This window comes from Marmota monax, unplaced genomic scaffold (genome assembly GCF_021218885.2).
Source record: "Marmota monax isolate L192 unplaced genomic scaffold, Marmota_monax_Labrador192_F-V1.1 WCK01_AAM20220418_F8-fsc00095, whole genome shotgun sequence".
NCBI lineage: Eukaryota > Metazoa > Chordata > Mammalia > Rodentia > Sciuridae > Marmota > Marmota monax.
The window spans coordinates 1,405,731-1,428,735 of record NW_026695244.1 but is presented as its reverse complement, the minus strand read 5'-3'; the positions used below and the strand labels follow the sequence as shown (position 1 = coordinate 1,428,735).

Sequence of the window (23,005 nt, the reverse complement as noted above, 5' to 3'; positions counted from 1 at the left end):
ACAGCTCTTGATGAATCCTTTTGTGATCTGTTAGAGCCACCAGGGGTGAGAATTCTTCTCCTAACTGTCCTTGTCAGTCAAAATGAAAATATATTAAAACAATGCTGTTTGAATGACTGAAGAGAATAAGGATGACAGACCTAAGAAAGAAAGTTCAGGGACAGGTAACAGCAAAGAGGCCCCATGAGTGGATCCTAAATGAAGGTAGAATGGTTTATAAAGGGAAAGTGTGTGTGTGTGTGTGTGTGTGTGTGTGTGTGTGTGTGTGTAAGGGGGGCGGCCAGAAGTGAGCTAGAGAGAGAAAGATGTGAGATAATAAGAAAAAGTCAGAGAATCCTAGCAAATTTGATCTGGAAAAGAGATCTTTTAGGCTAATTACCCACCTCAATTTATTTCAAGTATCTTATTTATTTTTGCTTCATTGTCTCATTACTGGTAATAAATATATTAGGGAGTTTGCCAAAAAAAGAACGTTTGGGCTTTATTGATTGGCTCAGCGGCTGGGAGGCCTGGGAAAGGCAGCCTCCTGTGCGCCTGCGCGCTGCACCAACGGAGCACATGCACGCCCATCCCCGAGGCGGAGCCGGCAACCTGGGACTCTGAGAGCCCACGGTGGAGGGAGGAAAAGCCATAATTAGTGTTAATTGTTGACCCCACAGTTCAAGAATAGATGCTCTGGAGAATGGAAAATGAGAACAAACATTAATTATTGAGTAGGGACCTTGGAGACAGACACTCTGGATTAAAAGGAGAGAGATAAATTGCATAATGAATGTTAATTTTCCCTCCAAGAATTGAGTGGTCGGTGGTTGAAAAGGAAAAAAGGGGCTATAACAGTCCTGAAAGAGAAAACTCCATGTGTGTCGGATGAGAGGGTAGAGGAGGGTTACTCCAACACTTTCCATCACCATTCATCACCGCACCCTTTGCCTCATTGCTCCCATGAAATCTGCTCTCCGGGGTTATCCTTAGAACTCTTTATTTTCCACGGTTGTCTGTTAGAAAGCTCAACCGTTTTCCCTGTAGCATATAAACCAGAAACCAGCCACACTGCATTACTGACAAGCTGAGGGGCACATACCACTGGATCTATTTTTTGTGTGCTGTGAGCCCTGTGACTTGAAAGGAGGCCCTGACTGGAACTGTGGGCCTGTGGGCGCTGTTGCTGGGATATGTGGGCTCCAGGGCCTTAATTGTTGTTTTATCTTAATTTCAATACAGGAGCCACATATACATCACCTCCCGCAAAATAATTTCTTAACTAAAAGTAAAAACAGAATAAAGGTAATTATAGCCAATTTTCAGACTCCACAAACAGGCTTGTCACTGGTTACTCCGATTTCAAAATGCTGATTGACATCCCCACATCCAGGCAGTGTCCCTGGGGATCTTCATTTTCATCATCCTCTGACCAGGCTCTTTTTTAAAAATATTTTTTAGTTATAGATGGATGCAACATCTTTATTTTGTTTATTTATTTTTATGTGGTGCTGAGGATTGAACCCAGTGCTTCACATATGTGAGGCAGGCGCTTGGCCACTGAGCTACAATCCCAACCCTGTCCAGGCTTTTATCAGCAGTTGTATGGATGATTTTCCTGTAGCCAAGACTCTTTGCCTCTCCTGTTCCTTCATGCTGGCACACACGTTGGGTTGCATGACATCCCTTCTCAAACATCTGTGATTCCTTGTTGCCTAAATGGCAGAATTTCAGCCCTAGCCTGGCACACAAGGCCTTCCCTGGTCTGGCCCTGGCCTGCCTTTCAGCGCCAGCTCCCCGCCTCTGTGGTCCACTGACACTGGGCCACTACTCATTTCCCACATGTTTGCTATGTCCCTGCCTCTTTTTATCTTTGTTCATGTGGGTCTCTGAGTGGGCTGTGTTGTTCCTTCCCCTTCTCTGTTTTTCTACTTATACTAATTTCTCAAAGGTCAGTGCAAATAAGGATTGCTTTGTCAAAGCTGTTCTCAGTCTCCTAAGCTGGAGTTATTCACTCCTTCTTTGAGCAACCCTGAACTGTGTTGCTTAGTCCTCCTCTATAGATGCATTTCCTTTTGCTTTGTGGCAGAGAAAGTTGCCTGTGAATCTGTTCTCTTGCACAGATTGTGAGGTCTCTGAGGGCATTAGCCATAGTACTGGTGCAGCGTCCTGGGGAGTTGAGTAAGGAAAGCACAGACAGGCCTAGGAAGGAATTCCAGCTCTCCCCTTACCAGGTAACTTATCTACCTGTGTCCCAATTTCTTCACCAATGATATGTGAATTAAAATACTTCTTAGGATTATTGAAATGACAAAATGGGATGACTAATGTAGCATAGGGCCTGAGAAGGTTCACTCTCAATATATATTTTTAAATTTTTTTTTGTTATAGGTGGACACAGTATCTTTATTTTACTTTTTTATGTGGTGCTAAGGATCGAACCAGTGCCTCACGCATGAGAGGCAAGCGCTCTTCCTCTGAGCCACAATCCCAGCCCCTCACTCTCAATATTAACATCCTTTTGAATCCCTTGCACATGGTAGGTGTTCAGAACATTACATCAAAGGAGTCAAACATATGTAATGGGCGTTCTTCTTTTAGGCCCAGTGATAATTTCATATTGGAATTTTACTTAATACAAGATGGAGTGTAGGTATAAACTAGTTTGATTTTCACAGATCAACATGACATAGACCAGCAGATCATGTTAAGGTACAAGGTAATCTGCGGTTACAAGATGACCTCCTCCCCCCGCCCCCGCCAAAATAAACATTTACTTCTCTTTTGCATAAGAGCCCAGAAGTAGATGGGCAGATCAGGATGGTTTTGCTCTAGGAAGTTACCTGGGCTCCCTGGCTCCTTATATATTTTTGCCTCATTAACCCATTGAGTATGACTTTCTTCTCCATGGTTAAAGCTATTTCCCCAAGTCAACCAAGACTAAACAGAAAGAGGAGGGGCAGAGCAAATGGTTTTCTTTTAAGGAAATGACCTGGAAGTAGCACATATTACTTCCATTCACATCTCATTAGTCAAAATGTAATCACTTTACAACTTATATATGGAAAATCTGCAAAGGATGTTGAGAAATCATCTTTAGGTAGCCATGTGTTCAGTTAAAGTTCAAGGACAGAGATACTATTAATAAATGGAATAATGGAAGAATGGGTATTGGGGAACAATTAAAGTCTCTACTACTTAACAGTTTTGATCAATGTTTATGGGCAATGCTCTGTGAGTACCAGCTGATTTCTGGGATATTCAGAAGTAAGGAAAGGGAGTCTACCAACCAAAGTTTTAAATCTAGAAGAGGAAAGAAGAAAAAGGATAAAAAAAGATAAAGTGAGGGAGTGCTTAGTAAGAGGCTCAGACAGTCATACTGTATGGAACCTAAGCTCGTAACAATCCATGTGGTTGGGGAGGTCAGGTCAGGTGTCACTATGAAGGTGAGACTTTAGCTAGTTCTGGAAGCCTCAAAGCATGGACAGAAGGGACTAGAGGCAGTGTGATGTTGTGGGAAGACCTCTCACCTAACTAAGCACAGAACCCCAGATTTGCCATATATAAGTTGTATGACTTTGAGCAAATCACACCTCTCTGAGCCTTAGTTTTCTTATCCATAAAATGAGAGTTTTTTGATCATGGCCTTCTAGCTCTAGAGACCTTGCACGGACATTCCCCAACCCCCTCCATAGAACGCCTTACGAGAGGAAGATTTAGCTAGACTATGGATAGGTTAAGAGAGACATAGGACCATCCTCACTTCATTCAAACAGCTCTGCTTTTTTGTTTTTATCTATTTGTGTCTGAGCAAGTCTGATTAAATGCTTCCTTTGCATCAATGCTAATGACAGTGAAGCTCAAGGTCTGTCTGTCTCTCTCTTTTGGTAGTACTCATTGAACCCAGGGGAGATTTACCACTGAGCCACACCCCCAGCCCTTTTAATTCTTTGTTTTGATACAGGGTCTCACTAAGTTGCTTAGGGCCTCACTGTGTTGCTGAGGCTGGCTTTCACCTTATGATCCTCCTGCCTCAGCTTCCTGAGTTGCTGGGATTACAGGCGTGCACCATCTTGCCCAGCTCCAAGGTCCCTCTTGACTTTAGAGTTCTCCAAAACAGAACAAAACTAGGGGAGGTAGAATTCCTAACTTCATATGCTCTGTAAAAAGAATATATCCTCTGCAAAAAATAAAGACAAATATGCTTCATCCTTTTTAGTAAACTTTTTATTCAAAAAAGAAATTCTTGTATATTCAGAGCAAACTATTATTTTTGACATTTTTCTTCTTTGAAAGTTAAGTGGTGATGATGGTACCTTTTCAGTTAAATATGAGGTCAGGAGTCTTTGTGTTTATAGGAATCACAAGGCTTTTGTCAAAGGGAAGGAAGGAGAGCCCTAATTTTTTTTTAGCTACTCTGCTGGTGGCTATTTGGACACCTTTCAATGTGGGCTTTGGAGGCCTTCCTGGTTTCTCTATGACAGGGGAAAGAACCCTGCTTCTTTCTAGAGTCTGGGACAAACACACTGTTACAGCTGGCCTTTTTGCCATCACTCAACACTATGGTACATGTGACTGACCCAATTTAGCTCCATACAGAGGCTGATGGGAATCTTCCATAATTTCTGTAAGAAGAGCTTATTGGTTAGGGTTCAGTGCAGAACAGAAACCACCCACATATTTTTGGAATAAACTGGGTCAAAAAGCTGCTGCAGAACCTGGTGTGGTGGCACAAACTTAGAATCCCAGTGACTTGGAAGACTGAGACAGGAGAATCCCAGTTCAAAGCCAGATTCCACAATTTAGTGAGATTTTCAGCAACTTAGTGAGACCTTGTCTTTCTCTCTCTCAATCTGTCAATCAATTAATCAATTGGACTGCGGATGTAGCTCAGTGATGAAGCACTCCTGGGTTAAATCCCCAGCGCCAAAAAAACAAAACAAAACCCAAAAAGCTCTGTAGCAGCAACTGCTTCTAGTCATGCTCAGTCTTCATGAGCTCAACGCCAGCTTAAGTAGCCCCAGACTTGGACACCTTTGCCTCACTTCTGCTCTCCAAATCTCAAGCAAGCACATCTAATTGGAAGAACGTAATTTGCCTAGCTGCAAAGGTTATCTGGGAAATGTAGTTTTTAGCCTTCTAGCATCTGTTGTACAGAAAGGCCCACTGGGAGGAAATGCTGGGTGCCCAATGATCATATCAGCCATGTTTTCATTTATTCAAACATTTGACCTAAAATCAGTAGAACTGGTAACATCTGCCAACATTATTGCATTATTAAGAAACACTGGGCAAAAAGAACAATGTAAATTATTACCACATAGACCTCCTCTACCTTTCTCTACTTCTCCCCACCTAGAGGTGGATGGATTGTGGACCCTGTGATTCAGAACTAATGTTTATAGAATAAGAACAATCATAAATTAGTGAATGACTGAGATCCTGCTTCAGGATTTAGACAGCAGAACTGCCCCCACTGAGAGTCTCCTTGGGGAAGGGGCATATTTAGAAACATACCCTATTAGAACTGGAAGGGAACCTTAGAAATCATCAGTTTAGCATTTTCCAAAGTATGTTCCAAAAACAATTTAGATTCACATGATGCGTTGCTGAAAACAAAAGCATTCAGTGGTCAAATAAGTTTGGGAAATGATGCATATCCCCATCTGAAAAACCATGATTCACATTAGCAGATGAGAGATTCTATGAAGTCCTTTGTAAGGAGTCTGTTTAACTTTAGTCCACTGGTTCCCAAATGGATTTGACCCCAGAACCCTTCCCTTCTGAGGCACTGGCATTTATTCCATAGGACATATGCTGTGAGGATTGGATGTAATACCGACTTCTCTGTTTCCATATGAAAAAGTTGAGGTCCAAAGGAAAGAAGTGATTTGCCTGTGATCACAGAAACCACAGGTGGTAGAACTGGAAATAAAACCTAAGACTTTAGACATTCAGTCCAGAGTTCTTTTTTCTTCCTCACATGGTCTCATCTAATTCTCCTCTGAATCTCTAAGCATCACCTTTAAGACAATAGCTGCTATGAGACAGGCTTCTCAAGGAAGATCATACTTTATCAAATATTCTACCAACATGGTAGGTCCTCCCAAGGGGACCCCACAACTTATCACAAATGACAAAGTGGAGAACAGAAAGTCAACTACTGAGCATATGTTTGTCCCCAAATAATCATTGTTTAGAGATAGGTGGAATATTCTCAGACCCTTGGTCTTTCTGTTTACCAAATCATAGACCATCAGGAAATGACACCAAATATATTAGTCTATTACCATAAAGCAAATTACCCTAAACCCCGGTGACAAAGAGCAATAAACCTGTGTTGTATCTCATCTTTTTGGTGGGAATCTGGGAGTGGTGTAGGAGTGGGATTCTGGCTTAGCCTCTCATGAGGTCACAGTTACACCACCAGCCAGGGATGTAGTCATCTGAACACTTAACTGGGGCTGCAGAATCTCCTGTCAAGGCAGCTCACTTGCAGAGCTGAAAAATTCATTCTGCTGTTGGCGGGAGGCTAAGGTTCCTTGCCATGTGGACTGCTTGCCATACATGGCTAGAGTGGCCTCTTGGCAGACACAGTGGTTATCTTTCTCCAGAAGGAATAATCTAAGCAAGGAGAAAGCTGCAAGGCCTTTGTGATTCCACAATGGTTTGTCCCCCACCAAGATTTATGTTGAGATTTGATCCCTAAAAGAGAGGTGGTAGGATCTTCAAGAAGTGTTTTGGTCATGAGGGCTCTGCTGTCTTATGGGACCCAAGCAAAAGAGTGAGTTCTCACTCTTGAAGGACTCTATTAGTGTGAGTGTGGGTTGTTATTGAGTGAGGCAATCCCCTTGTCTCTCTGGCACTCACTTGCTTTCCCTTCCATTATGTTATGATGCAGCAGGAGACCCTCCCCAGAAGCTGAGAAATATCAAAGAATTTGTGGACATGTGTTGAAACCACACACCAGGGAAGAGTTGCAAGGGGAAAGGATGCTAGTTAAATGACAACAAACAAATAGACAAACAACAACAAAAGCAACAACAAAATAAAACAAGAAACATTTTGGGAGTAAAAAAAAAATCTATTTAGGACAGGGCAAATGCTAATTAGAACTCTGGAAGAGACCAGGAATTTAAGTTTACACAGACCTGAAATCCCAGTCTGAATCCTTGGCACAAACATTCTTGAACTTCTTGCATTAAAAAGTTCTGAATAAAAGAACTTCTGAGAGAAAACGTCTATTGCTGGCACTGTGACCAGGAGAATGGATGAAGGATTTGAATCAAGGGGTAAGCAATTCAGAAAGCAAATCCAATGTTTTGACTCATATCCGTCCAAGTTGACTTTTTCTTTCTTAAGCCTTTGAATTTTCTAAGTGTTGCAACATCCCAACATGACCAAGAGGGTCAAATTCCAGCTCTAGTCTTCACATCTTTTTTTTTTTTTTTTTCTGAAGGTAATATTCATCTCTTGATGCTGTCTGAAAACAAGAGATCATGATCTAATTGCCTAAGAATTTATTTCCAAATAGTTGTTGACAGAGTCTGAAAGTTTCAGAAAGATCAGACAGATCATATTCCCTCCTTTACTTATTTTTTTTTTAATTAAAAAAATAAAAACCAAGATCTCCAAAGAATTTTCCTTTATGGCACCTGGAGTATTCAGTCAATCAACAAGCATTTCTTGGACATATGATAAAGAAAAAGAGTTCCCTATATAGGAATATATAGGACTCCTATATTTGGGAGCTAAACAGAAAACAGATGCAGACAAATACAAATACAGTCATCACAGAAGTGAGATAGAGTGAGAGGAATGGGCCAAGGCTACATGGAGGCAGTTGTATGAGATGAGGATTTATTCAGAAAAAAAAGTCCTAGAATAGATAAAGCTATAGTAGATATTTGGGGGATGATCTGGGTAAAGGCTTGAAGAGAAAAGAATGGAGACCAAATGGGCTCCTTAAAGAGATGAGAAAAGGGTGAGCTGGAATGTAGGGGGAGATGAGATGGGAAGAGAAGAATGGAGATGGTGATGGAGATGGATTTGAACAAACTGAGCAGATTCTGGGTAAGAGGGAAAAGTTTTGTTTTCAGTATACTTCTCAAACTTAACCAAAGCAGACCAAAAAAACCAATTCTCCCCAAAGAAACAAACAACCTTTTCCCTTAATAGAAATTCTTAGAAAGCTAGACTTGTTCTGTAGATCCCTGTAGGAAGATGTGGGTTTAAGAATTTCCCCCACCTTCCAGGGGACCATCCAATCACCAGTAAGGCTGAAGGTCAACCAACTGTATATGGAAGACAGACAAGAAAGAAGTGAGTGACTGAGCAAATTGATTATTGGATCAGCTCATTCATTCAACAAACACGTGGTGAATGCCTTTGGATTTGAGAGGCAAGTGGGATTAAATGTATTGTCCATGGGACTGGGACAAAATGGAGACAAGTCTCCATTTATTCAGCACAAATTTCATTTCTCTCTCTACTGGAAATTATCAAAAGATTTTTCTTTTGAAAAATCTATGTGTCAGGGACTGTGCGAGGTGCTGGGAATACTGAAGTGACCGAAGCCCAAATATTTCTTTTTCTGCTTCTGGCTTTTGCTTTGCCAAAAGGGAAACTATGTCTTCTGGAACACAGTGGACAAATGTGCAGCAGGTGAACAGAATCACATTTGCTGTCCAGCTGTTGTACCAGCTGTGCCACACGGGCAGTCCCCTCCACCTGTTTCACTCCTGTTCCCACCAATTCAGAACCAAGATATTCCAAGATATTTTTATATTCATCTCATATAACCCGAGCAGTGATGGAAGTTCTTTGACACTGAATTTGGAACCAAGCACATTCTATTTTCTGGAAATCCACATACTAGGTGGTTACTGCAATAGCAACAGACCCAGGTTGTAAAAGGCAGCAAGTCAGGGGGTTTCTTGGTGGCAAGGAGGTCAGTCCTCTCACTTCAGATGCAGGAACCATGGACAGAGAATGGATGAGGGAATGACCCAAAGTCATCTGGCCACATAGAGGACAAGCCAGTGTGACTCAAATCTCCTGGCTTTAATTCCACACTTTTTAAAAAAAATTTTTATTAAGTCAGTTATGGCATAACCCACCAAATGAATGCAGCTTTTCTTCTCCCTCATTGAGGGGCTTGCTGGCTGCACAACTCATGTGGACACATCATGTAAATTTCAGGGTGGTTGACACCCTCTGACTTTGTCTTTTTCCTTTTGCAAAATGGTTACTGCCCAGAGCCAGCATCTCTTTTCCAAAAAGTGAATGTGCCAGGAGGAGTTTTGGAAACTGCTTTGTTATCTGTTAGGAGCCAGATGATTCACAGCAATGAACCAACACACATGACAAGGATACCTGATTGGATTACCAATTAGCCACCTCCACCTCTGGAGAGTGGTTGGAAAGAAGAGAAAAGGCAGTGTTTAGTTTGGGCAAATACCAAAAGGGCTTTATCATCCCCATCAGGGCATCAGTATGGCACAGTAGACCTCTTCCAAACCATTCCTCTGGAACTCCTCTCTCCAGATGCTCCAGCAAGAGTGAACTTGTTATGTGAACATAGGGTTATTGTGTCTGAGCTACAGAAGCACCTCTGTGTCAGCGAGAGGGGAGAAACCGGCTGACTTGTGTCTGTTTTTAATGATGTCTCTGCTGCTGTGGAATTTTGGAAGCTGCAGGTAAAAATTTTTCCCTTTGAAGCCAAGGCTGACCTGGGATATGTCAGCTCACTCTCGACCTGGCAGTAGCCTTGGTTCCGGTGGGCTCTGGGAGGGAAGGGCAGATGTTTTCTCCATCTGGACCCAGCAAGAAGCGCCCCAGTGTGGGATCTCTGGAATCTTCTTGAAAATAAGCATAAGCATGGGCAACATTAACCCCAGTGTGGGTGAGGGAGGCTGAACCTGTATTGTTATGTTCCCCTAATCCCTGGTGGGTACATGGTCACAGTTGCTGGTGTGCTCAGGTGCCTGCCAGAGTCCAGGGTAAGCCCTACACCTGGGAGGTGGAGGAGCAGAGCCATTGCTTAGGCCCTGTCCTCTGGGGGTCAAGAAGGGATGAATAAGGAGGGGAGCCACAAACCCCTATCACGCCTTTGTGAGAGTCCAGAGAAGGTAGTCTCTTTGGCCTCTTGGGGGCAGGGCAAGGCTTCTGGGGGCACCTCATGTGACAGGAAGGAAGCCCTTTCTCCAGGTTGTATAGCCTAGCCTCTAGGCATGGGGCTGGTGACTTCTGCCTCTGCTTTCCCTGTCCTTCAGATGCCTCTGGGCAGCACTCAGCCTGCTTAGCTGACATCTGGACACAAATGCTGGAGCTGCTTAGGCATTCCAGCGACTCAGGCCAAGGAGCAGAAGGAAGCCATGTTTCCTTCAGTTACTTTAAAAGAATGAAGGTGTCTCTATAACCTTACTATAAAGGCAAAAGTAAATAAATTAATTAAAAAACAAAACAATCCAAATAACCCTTTTCACCTACTCTACTCTCACATTCACCATAGAATACTTCTGTGACCAGCACCAAGCACCTCTCTAGCAGACCTCGACTTGGCATCCTATTACTCAGTTCAGTCCTGACATTATCTACCTGGCGATGGCTCCCACAGGGTGAGGACTCAGTTCCACAAGACTGCTCCTACTTCAGATACCAATCGAACATCCCAGTGGGTGGCTTGTGCTTCTGACTCCCTCCTTGAACACAATATTTTTGCTCCTTGGCTCACAGAACTCAAGGAAACACTTAAGTTTACTGGTTTGTTATAAAAGATGTAAAAGCTGGGGGTAAATACCAGATGAAGAGATGCATAGGGTGAGGTCTGGCAGGGGCGTGCGTGCCAAGCTTCCATGCTCTCTCTGGGCATGTTACCTCACACACCCCTATTTTCAGCAGTCAGAAGCTCATCAACCCTCTTTGAGAGCTTGATCTCCAGCGCTATCCCTCCCCTCTTTCTGGAGGCTGGTGGGTGGGGCAGAAAGCTCCAATCTTCTAATCCCATAATTACTTGGTCTTTCTGGTGTCAGGCCCCATTCTGAGGTTATCTGTGGGGCCTACCCTAAGCCACTGCATTAGCATAAACTCAGTTGTTATCAAAGGGTCTCCCTATGAATAAGATACTCCTATCAAGCTGGAAATTCCAGGGGTTTTAGCTCTGTGATAAAGACCAAATACAGTTCATATTATACCACACTTGTATTCCCCATCTCCAATGCAAAGGGATCGGGGTAGGGCAGGCTTCCAGCTAGAGTGCTTAGGAATATACACACACACATGTCCACACACACACGCACACAAACACACACACACCAAAGCACAACACACACATGTTCACACAGAGCTACATATTTTTTGCACACATGCATATATGTTTACAGTCATAAGACAAACATGTACACATGCACAACCACACACACAGGCATGCATGCCCATACACACGTATACACATATATACATATGTGTCACACATGAACAAGACACACATATACTGAAACATGCACTCATTCATAGGCCTGCATTCATCTATAGACACAAAGTCACTCATGAGTGTGCATGGATGCACACAAGTACACATACACACCACACAGGTATGTAAGCACACACACACCACCACTCAGAGACACGTGCTTACAACACACATTCACCTGGACACGTGCACACACCCACCATACACACTTGAGACTTCAGGCTGCCCTCTTGTCCCTGTCATGGCCATGACATATATTCCAGTCAGAACTCTCCCTTTATAAGGCTGTCCAAGAGAAGGTGTGTGTCTGTTTGTTGTGATCTGTCCTGAACGATAGAACCTCCACGAGATGGTCCTAGGTGCTGACAGGACAGCCCTTCAAGCCTGGCTCATTTGCCTTAGAATCAGAAGACCAGGGCTGCCACACCAGCATAAAGCAGAAGGCTCCAGAGGTGGTTTTGTGCGGGCGAGAGAGAAAGAGTAAGTGTGGGGGATTGTGGGGAGGAAGGGATTGTATTTTGACCATCTCAGCCTTAAATAGAGAAGCTGCAAGCCCAGAATGGAGTTATTGATCTAGATATTTAATTTATATTTACAAAAATTCAACTCTTTTGAAGCTGAGGCATGAGGATGATGAGTTCAAAGCTAGCCTCAGCAATTTAATGAGGTCCTTAGCAACTCAGCAAGACCCTGTCTCTCTATAAAATAGCAAAAAGGACGGGGGATGTGGCTCAGTGTTTAAGCGTGCTGCGTTCAATCCCTGGTACCAAACCAAACCAAACAAGCAAACAAACAAACAAACAAAATTTAACTATACTTGCTTTGGGGTCAGAATGAGAGGGGGCAGGGAGGGAGAGAGAAAAGAGATAAAGAGACAGAAAGAGAATATTTAAATAGAGAGGCATCGGGTCCCTGAGTGAGCCTGAAATGCAAGAGTGCTGTCATCTTCCTGATGGCTCTCAGTCCCACATCCACTGAGTGTGAGCTTCTCACAGCCTTTCTTTGCACAATCTGTCCCCAAACACTTGCCAGCCTCTTCATCTGGTCGTCCCTCCCTTCCCAAGTGGTTGGGGGCGGGGCTGCAGTGAAGGAGCAGCTGGCTGGGCTGTGCTTTCTTGATGATGGCCTGTCAGTCTCCAGCATGGCACCTCCCTGGGGATTTTTGGCGGGTGATGGGGACTCAGCAATCTTCGCTCTGTGAGCTAACTTGAGAGCTCCTGTGGTCACTGCTACTGCACTGCCCTTGCACTGGTGCACTTGGCTAAGCATCGAGTCTCCAGGCTCCTTCAGGATGAGACCTTTAAGCAGGCTAAATCATAGGGGGGCGTGGTCTTGCCCTGCCTCACCCTCCAGTCGAAAGCCAGGGTTTTTTCCTCGCTGTGACTGCCTAGGCTGGAAGGTGGCTTCTGAGGACTCTTGCTATGGGCAGGGTCCCCAAGGTCTCTTACCTCGGGGATAGGTTATGACTGGGTGTGGAGTATGCCTGTGGTGTGTGCCTCTCCCAGGAGCTCCCGAGCTGCGTCATCACCCGCTGCTGCCAGGGTGAGGAAAGCACTAAACAGCTTGGCTGTATGTGTTGGTGCAACAAACCCTCAAACATGTACCCACTCTTTAGGATGCGTGAACATTAATCCCACTGACATGAGAGGAACACTGCTGATTTCCCCTTTTCAATGACGAACTGACATTGCCATGCAGCCCTGAGTGTGAAACACCCACAAGCTGACCAGGGAGGGGGAATCCATGCATCCCAGGAATGAGTACCTTGTCCTGTTGCTAGTGTCCTCACATTTGGGGTGCCTGTGGGGCTGCTGCGGCTTGATGTCTGGAGGCTGTCCCGGTCCCCCTGGCTCTCCCGCCATTTCCTTTCTCTAATCAGGGGTTGAAGGTCCAGTGGTGGTTTCACATTCAGGGATAGAACACTGTCATCTTCAAAAGTAGAAGGGGAAAAACAGGAGTGAGAGCTTCTGCATCAGCAGAGGGAGAGCGAATCTCTTTTCCTAACTTGGTTGTTAGTTCCTGATGCTTAGGTTGATGTAGCCACTAATCCTCAAGTTCCTCTCTTTTCCCATCTCGATAAAGAACGGGGACCAGATATCCCCCATAGCCAAGATGAAATTGCCCTTCATTTGGGGAGGAATTGAGTCTCCGTGTTTGTTATTCTCATCTTATGGATGGGATCCTGAGATGGAAGTAGGACTAGAGATGCTGCAGACTCCTTCCACCCCCAATCTGAAGGCTCTGACAAGGGAGACCCAGGCTTTAGAGGTCATGGGATTATTGGATACAGATTTCTGACCACAAAATGATTTTTCTAGGTGGAGCCAATGGTCACATTCCATACTTATGATATGTAAGGTAGGAAGTAAAGCTGCCCCTTAGTGTCCAGGACATGCTGGATACCCAGATCCTCAGATTCTCAAGTCCCTTATAGAAAATGGCATAGTATTTGCATAGAACCTACATGCATCCTCTCATATACTTGAAATTATCTCTAGATTACTTATAATACCTAATACAATCTGGTGAATAATGGAAAGAAAAATGTTTGAGTTCAGTACAGATATATATGTATTTTGCTATTATTTTTGATTTGTGGTTGGTATGGATTTGGAACCCAGAGAAATGGATGGCCAATGGTACCACCCTCTAGAGGATAGTCAGACGGTCACAGGATTGATGATAACACTCCAGAAAGTACATCATACCCCCACCTCTCTTCTCTCTTTTCATAACCCACAGGGACTGGGCTAGGATGGCTGAAACCCAGGAACCTAAGTGACTGAGCTTTGGCTTCATCTTTCAGAGAGAGTGATGTTTATTTCAAGTCCAACACAACTGTTACTTTTGGGGTTTAAAAGCTGGCTTCCCATACCGTCTCAAAATATCACAGACTGCTTATTTATTACAAAAGAGAAAAAGAATCTTTGTAGAATGGAAATCTAGCAGACAGCATCTTTAACTGAGCAATGAAATTTAACATTACCTATAATCGAGCAAATTGACATTTTGTGTCCCTTGGTGTGATGCACCGAGAAGGACACTACATCCTATGTGATATTCCTGTGAGAAATGTTGAATCTGAATCTCATTATGAGGAAACAGACCAACTGGGTGGTAATTCTGGCAACTGGCCCATCTTCTTCAAGAATGTCGATAATCAGGGCTGAGGCTGTAGCTTAGTGGTAGTGCTTGTCTCACATGTGTGAGGCACTGGGTTCAATCATCAGCACCACATAAAAATAAATAAATAAAATGCAGATATGGTGTCCATCTGCAGCTACAAAAATTTAAAAAAAGAATGTTGATAATCATAGAAGAGTCTGAAGAACTCCTCTATTAAAAAATTCCAAAGAGATATGACAACTAAGTGTCATGCATGACCCTGAGTTGAATTCTGGATTGGAAAAACAAAAATCTGTAAGGAATATTACTAGTATAAAAAGAGAAATCTGAATGTGGATTGTATATTAGAAAATAGAATTACGTTAATAATACTTTTCTTGAGTGTGATAATTGTAGTTAGGAAGAGAACTTTCTTTCTCTTAGGAGATATGTAGTGATAAGGAATAAGATACACAATGTCTGGAACTTGCTCCCAGATGGTTTGACAATAAAATAAAATATGTATGTGTGAATATGAAGATATAAACATTGGTTTCTGTGCTATTAAAGGTGAAATAATCCAGGGCTAAACAAGTATATGGGCATGTGCAATCTCTGTGTCCATGGGACAGTCCCAATTTTTAGCTCTAAATGCCCTTGCTGCAAGGCATGGTGGTGCATACCTGTAATCCTTGCTACTCAAGAGGCTGAGGCAAGCAGTTTGCAAGTTCAAGCCCATCCTGGACAATTTAGTGAGAATTTGTCTCAAATAAAATAAAAAGGGCTGGGGATGTAGCTTAGTAATAGCACTACATGTATGTAAGTAAGTATATGTACTTAAGAATGTATGTATGTGTATGTAAATATTGCCACATACCCTTGCATGAGGGTATGAGCAGAGTGCCAAGAAAAACTTGCTTCTTTGGATCCCTTTCTTTATGCATCTACTACTGGGTTAGGTCACATACTGAACTAACTCACATCCAAGTATCAGATACTTCTTAACTTCTGCCTGGCAGGCTGGCAGGAGATGGACAAGTTGTAGATACTGAGCCCCTGCTCAGTGGATATGGCAGCTCACAACTAGCAGAGGGCAGTGCAAGATGAACCATACTGAAGACAGAACTTGCCCATGTTGTCATTTATCTTGTGACTGTTATAGCTTTGATCTGGAATATCCTTCAAAGATTCATATATGGAATGATTTTTTCCTTAAGGCAGCAATGTCCAGAGGTGGGAGTTTTAGAAAATGATTAGATCACGAGGGCTCTAGCCCTCATCATTTAAGTTGAACACGTTATTGGGAAGTGGGACCTGGTTAGAGGAAGTAGATTACTGGGAGCTGCCCTGGAAGGGATGATCTCGTCCCTGGCCCTTTCTTCTCTCTTCCTTTCTGCTTCCAGGCTGCCATGAGCTAACAACTTTTCTCTGACATACCCTTCCACCATGATATTCTGCCTCACCTCAGGTCCAGAGCAATGGAGCTGGAAGACCATGGTGCGAAACCTCTGAAATTGTGAGCCCCAAATAAACTTTTCATACTTTAAGTTGTTTATGTCAGATATTCTGGTCACAGCAACAAAAAAATGACTATTGCAGCACTTCTGGCTGTGCACTCGACAGGGTACCCATAGGTAGAAAGCTGCTTTATTAACTATTTGCACACAGAGTGACCCTTACTAACATTTTAATATTTTATAAAGGAAACTGTAAAGTCTTTAGGATGATGAATGCTCACATAACATACTAAATAAGCCTCTGCCCCAATAGTCAGAGGATGTTCTTAAAACCTACATGTTTCAAAAATGTCCTGAGCCAAGTTTATTGATGGATTTATTCTAAAAGGCAGTGCAGTGTAATGGGTGAAAATCTGAATTTTGGCACTAGAAAATCCGAGTTCTAATCCCAGCAAGGCCACATGGAGTTGTGTGGTTTCAAACAAGTTACTTATCTCTCAGGGCTTCTGTTTTCTGATTTGTAAAATGAACATATAAGATTGTTGTGGAGTGCCTGAGATAATACATGTTAAAAACCAAGAACAGTGATTGGTACAGAGGGAGAAGGACATACATCCTTAATGTGCATTCTTCTCTTCCTGCTTTACTAGTCAGAGATCACTTGATATTGTGAGCGTCTTATCTTGCACATGCCTCTTGAAAAGAAGGCTCAGTTTTCTGAAAACGGGGAGCTTTCTAAATATGGTCCATCACTTCCAACCTATCTAACACATTAAAATACACACTTAGCTGCATGCATGTGTATAATTCCAAAGACCATATAATATTTTGAAAGCCTAGCATGAAGATCTTCATTGATATTTTGGACTTTTTAACAAACAAGTACATTTCCATAAACAGATTAAAACTGAAATTTCATTGTTTAAAAACAATTAACTATATGGCATACAGCATATTTTTAATGAGTTTGGTGCCATTTTACATCTGCAACCGGAAAATATTATAGAAGGATGATTTAGTGAGTAAGTAATTTGTGAGCTAGATACTAAGTTAGTTGTACTAAAGCACTTTGGTTAAGGCAGCTGCTGCCTGAACAAAAGCCATCTTCAAGTGCTTGGGGATGAACTGACCTCCCTTCCAGCCTTCTTTTTCTTGGCTGAGGGCCTTTGTGTGTCTTGCCTTGCTTCCCTTCAGGGTGAGATTCCTGTGGGATGCTGGAGGGAGGGAGGAGCTACCTGATGGAGAGGGCGTGTCCCTGCCTGTGTCCACTGGAAGATGCACAGTTATGGCCATTGGCCTTTGTAATGATGCATGCTTCAGGGGAGGCCTCCATAAAGGCCTGGCCTCTTCTGTTTCTGGTTCTGACTCAGGGCATGGAGCACCTAGGAGACAAAGAGAAAGCCAAGTTGTAGTAGATGGCCATTGTTTTTGCCAGGTGTTTCTTCTTTTGGGGGACCCATCCCTCCCTGGCTCATGCCATGTGCTTTGGGTGGAGCTCTGTCCGTTCCCTGACTCCAGAGTTGGGCATATGACTATAGCCTAGATTGCAGGCGGACATTATTGCCTTAGCCACAGTGATTAGTTCTGAGGGAGGGGTGTGTATCTGTGTGCGCACCTTGGGTAGAGGTGGTGGGCACATAATCCAAGCTTGGCCAATCAGAGGCAATTTTGGCACTTCAGCAAGAGCTTTGATATATATTTAATAAAGGTAAGCAGGTAGGAGGTTAGCATGGAATGCAGGAGGACATCTTTGTTGCCACAAGTGGGAGCCTGCTTGAAGAGAGAAGGTAACATACTTGAGAGACTTAGCCAAGAGCTGCCCAGATATTTTCTGAGGTCTAGGTCCAGTTGGTCCTGGAATTAGCTGATCCTGCCTGCCTCCTTCCTTCCTTCTCTCCTTCCCTCCCTTCCTTTCTTCTCTTCCAATACAGCAGTCTTGAGGTAGGCTTCTGATTCTACTAACTGAAGGAGTCCTCACTGTTCCTCAAATTCCTCTTGTAAAGGAAAGAAGAACCCAGTGGATTTACTTTCTTAATACTCTATTCCTATTTTCACTTGACAGTGTATTGCTAAGCTCACTGTACCTAATAGCTTTCAGAATTTGGTTCATGATGGCCTGGTGGTCTTCCTAACCTTCTTGCCAGGGTCATCATGGAAAAACATCAGATTTAACCCTCTCTTGTGGATAATCTTTTCTCTGTTCATGTTAAGTATGTCTTTTGTTTGCTATTTTGACATCTGGAGCCTATTGACCCTGGGGAGACTGTCCCTCCCAAGGCTAGCCAACTCCTAGAGAAAATAAATGACTATCCCGTGAGGGTATCTGTCACATGTAAACCAACCAATCCAGAGTCCTTAACACCTAATTATCTCCTTTATTGAGCTCTTATCCTTCTGGGTCATTATCTCCCTGCCTTAATCACCCCAGAGCCAGTACCAGACAACCAGGGATAGCCCTTATATCCGAGGGCCCACTGGATTAGTTAAACTAGCCAGTCCTGAATTTGCTTAGCCTGCTCACCCTGCCTTGTACATTCCTTCTGCAAAAGTCATAATAAAGACACTTCACACCCCCACCCCCGCCCCTCACTTTCTGCCTGACCAACCCCAGTGCTTCCCTATGTGGCCTAAAAGGTCCTGGTATGCCCACTTCTCTTGGAACCATGAATAATGAACCATCTTCTCAGTGCAATTGTCCTCTGATCTGTTGGCCTCATCATACCTGAATAAGACCTACATTTACAAGCACTGTTCTGTCATTGTTGTTGGAAGGAGCTTTTTTTTTTTAAAGTAAAATCTACAAATAGTGAAATGCACAGATCTTAAGTATGCAATTCAATGAGTTTTGACAAATGTATCAGTCTATACAACCAACCAAGACTTAGGCATTTTCATCACTCTAGAAAGTTCTCTTATGCTCCCTTCCATTGACTGGTCTTTTATCCTAAACATTTAGGCATTCTTCACAGTGAGAATTCCACATAGCCTTAGAACAAAATGGCCAGAAGTCAAAACTCTCTTAAGAAATCACTGGCAGTTTCTGATGAAGTTTCTAGAAAGTTCAGAACCCCTCAATACTGGAGTCATCTTTTGCTTTAGACTGCCCAATAAAGTCCCAGAAGCAATAACTTGTTTGAGGCAAGCATTCTATAGAATGGCTTATGAAGGTCAGAAAGAATTTCTCCATGTGACACAGGGTGAGAGATCCACTAGACCTTTTTCACAAGCCTTCCTAAGTCCCCTGATTTCTCACTTGCACATAATGTCTTACAACTTGACTGAGGCGAGGGCTGGGGTTGTAGCTCAGTCGTAGAGTGCTTGCCTAGCCCACAAGACACTGAGTTCCATCCCCAGCACCACGTAAAAATAAAAGATATTGTGTCCATCTACAACTAGGAAAATACTTAAATGTTTCTCTTTTGCTAGCAAGGCAATAAACCTTCTTTTTCCTTTTATAAAGAAAAGAAAAAAACTTTTGCTGAGAAGCACAAAATCTCTGCCCTGACAAGGATTGTAGACATCATCTGTTAACGAATAACTTAATTCAAAATCATGAAAATGATTTTTTGGACAAACTTTTATCTTTGTTTTATAAAATGAAGGCTCAAAGATCCAAGAATTATTTTTACCTTGACTGCCAGGAAACTCTGCTAAATTCGGTTGTTAGCTATAACTTCATCCCAGATGACTAATAACTTCTATTTTCTGCTCCTTTTAATCAGTTTTTTTTCAATTAGAAATGTCTCGTTTTGTATTGCATTTGTTTTGTTTTGCACGCTGCCTGAAAATTCCTGCACATTTATAACACCTGTGGTGCACTGGACCTGTTTATGGGCATGCCTGTCTTTGTTTCCTTTCCTGCTTCAGCAAAATGCGCTGCTTAATGAAGGACTCCATAAATATTTTAAAAATTCAATTAAATGTGACCAGAAGAGACCCAATTCTAGATTTTTATAGTTACCCCTTTTACTTCTTTTAAAGAAATTTATCTGAAGAGGATAACCCTGGGAAGTTCAGACTTGATTCATGAGTGGGTAGTTGGCAGGAGGACCCCAAGGGTCAGTCCTTTGTTGCAGGCCTGAGTTCTCTCAGGAACACCCATAAAAGGTACCTACCTCTTCTGCAGGCTTTTTCTTTTGGGGGGTGTTTGGTGTGGAAATGAATCTCCATTGGGATGATGAAGAGCTCTGCTGGGGGTTCATTAGCTTTAAATTGCCTCCTCAGGGGGTTGGGGACTCCGGGTGGTTCTTCTGAAATGGGGGGTAATTTCAAAGCCTTTGGCGCCTGAAAAATTTAAACACAAAACCAACATGGCAGGTCTCCAAACCCTGCTGCCTGCAGGGGGCAAACAATATTGTATCTTATTGTCTATCTTGCTGCAGAAGCTGCTGGGGGAAGAAGCAAATTAATCCAGCTCCTGCCTTCAATGGGGCTGCTTGGCTTGTCTCTTGTGAGGATAACATGTGCCCGTATCCTGCCTTCGATTATCCTGAGAGTTACCAACAGAGTTAAGAGGTTTTGAGAGGATATATTGTCTTTCTTTCTCATGAAGCTGGGTAAACTGATACAAATTGAAATGATATCACTGAGACCTCTATGTACGGAGAAGGAGAAATCTCCACATACATTGTTAAGGGGCAAAGCCAGGTCAGAACATTGTTTGACTGCAAACTTTCAAGTATGAAGGGGCAGAATATAAGAATATGTATTTGTGTTTGTTTACCTAATGTAACCTCTCTAAGCCTCAATGTCTTCCTCTGTAAAATAAAAGTTATTTAGATACAGTGGCACATGCCTGTAATCCCAGTGATTTGGGAGGCTGAGGCAGGATGATCACAAGTTTGAGGCCAGCCTCAGCAACTAAGCAAGACCCTGTCTCAAAATAAAAAAATAAAAGGGGCTGGGGATGTAGTTAAGTGGTAGAGCACTCCTGGGTACAATCACAGGTAAGGTGTGGGGGAGATAAAAGTAATATTACCAATCTCTTAAGGGTTGTTGTGAGGATTAAATGAGTTAGTATATGTAGTTACAATAGTGTTTGGAATTAGGGTTATTTCTATGCTATTTCTCTGAGAGTAGGTTCTTTTTTAATTTTTAGTGTTTAATACCCTATCTGGCCTTTGGCAGAAAATCTAAGCTTCACAATTATATCAACATAGCTAAAAAACAATCATCAATCATGTGTATCAGAATCACCAACAATTTGGCCCAATTTCTTTCTGTTCACACACACACACACACCATGGTGTGTGTGTATATATATATATATATATATATATATATATGTAAATATGCACTTACATATATACATATAAAATATACAAATTTACATGGATGGAAAAATGTTATACATTTATGAGAGAGAGAGAGAGAGATAAAATAAGGGTATTACAGTCTCCCTTTTCCAATTATTCAGAAGTTGTTGAAAATTTCACTTTTAGCTTGCAACTGTTAACGTATGAACTTGGCTCTATGAAATGTATATGGTGCTGGACTTCAGAGAATTCGATTTCACAGGAGGAAAAATAAAAACATTCTCATTTTTTCACTGTGTAAAAAGAAAAAAATGATCAGAAACACACATAAGCATCCTACATGCTTACCAGTTGATTGAGGAAGGAAATTCTACCCAATTTATGCAGGATAATATTTATAATTTTGAGACATTAAGAAAATGATTAACCAAACACATGCACATAAGATCTTTATGCTCCTGGAGACCTTCCCTGTCCAGGTGCCTGTTGCCCACCAACTGCCCTTTTGTGAATACTGACCTTGTGCATTTAGTGTGACAAGGACTGCATTGAGAAATCTGTGTGGAAACTCAAACTATTTGTGTGAGGTATGGTTGACAAGCCAAGACTTAATTTCTTTATTCTAATTAGAAATTCACACAGAGTTTTAATATAGTGGAAAATATTGCTCTCCTCTGTTAAATGAATACTTGGGTTGAGGGAAGAAACTCCTTTCCTCTGAGCCTAGCTTAGTTCCGGCCTGAGCCAGGCATGAGAGCCAGGCCTTTCCTTAGACTTGTGGTGACTCTGGCAGGTCAGACCTGCTGTTTGCTCTTGGCCCTTCTGGTGTGAGTGGAGAGGTTTAGAGCAGCTCAGACACAGGAAAACAGAAAAACCTGAGTAGAATGAAAAACGATGCCCCTCATGGGCACTAGCACCACTTGAATGCCCACAGATCCTTCAGGGCCACTTTAGATTACCCAAATCTTCACAATTAATTAAAATCATGGTAGTTCCTGTATAGACAGAAGATTCTCTCCTCATCTGTTCTCATCCTTCCATCAGCTCTGTGAAATTGGCATCATTATCCAGGCATATAGATAAAGTCATTGTGGCTTTGATATCATAAATGACCTGCTCTCATTCACGTAGCTGCTATGGGGCAGAACATTCTGGAACCCCTAAGCATTTCCATTCATCACTGGTGCCTCCAAAACCACCAAAGACCCATATAGAATTGCAAGGCAGAACCAGGCCAGAGACGGTCAAGGACATCTCTGAGAATGGAGGGGGTTGATAAACTTACAAAATTTACTCTATATTTGCAAAGGTAGACAGACCCTCAATTGAGCAAAGTGTTGCTGGAGTCAAGTTTTCCCACATTTCGAGTTTGAAGTGGGTCCATTGTTTACAAGCCAAATTCTGTCCTTACTTGTTTAAAGATAATCCCCAGGTCCTTGCTGGGTGCACAGTGGCACAGCTGCTTGGGAGGCTGAGGCATAAGGATCGCAAGTTCCAGTTTAGCCTGGACCGCTTAGTAAGCCTCTGTCTCAAAGTAAAAAATAAAAAGCTCTGGGGATGTAGCTCAGTGGTGGAGCATCCTGGGTTAAATCTCCAGTAGTGAAAGAAAAAAAAAAATCCCCAGCCCTTTAACAGAACAAAGGATTCTGGTGCCCCTAGAGAGAGTGTGGAAGAGCATATGCTTTAAAGGTATAATTGGGGGCAGCTGGATTCCTTGATCTTGATGATTTTTAGTA

General features: G+C 42.6%; 1 protein-coding gene across 3 annotated transcripts in view; it reads right to left on the bottom strand.

Annotated features, from left to right (window-relative positions):
- Kiaa2012 (KIAA2012 ortholog) overlaps nt 1–23,005 on the bottom strand; it is a 115,204-nt gene that overhangs the window by 58,781 nt on the left and 33,418 nt on the right. For 2 of the 3 annotated variants that reach the window (XM_058578150.1, XM_058578148.1), the window contains exons 8-10: nt 20,130–20,298; nt 17,145–17,396; nt 13,217–13,381 (exon numbers count right to left, since the gene is read on the bottom strand). In XM_058578150.1, the coding sequence (XP_058434133.1) occupies nt 13,217–13,381; nt 17,145–17,396; nt 20,130–20,298 (586 nt within the window). The remainder of the gene's footprint in view (nt 1–13,216; nt 13,382–17,144; nt 17,397–20,129; nt 20,299–23,005) is intronic. The other variant, XM_058578149.1, reaches the window with a different exon arrangement.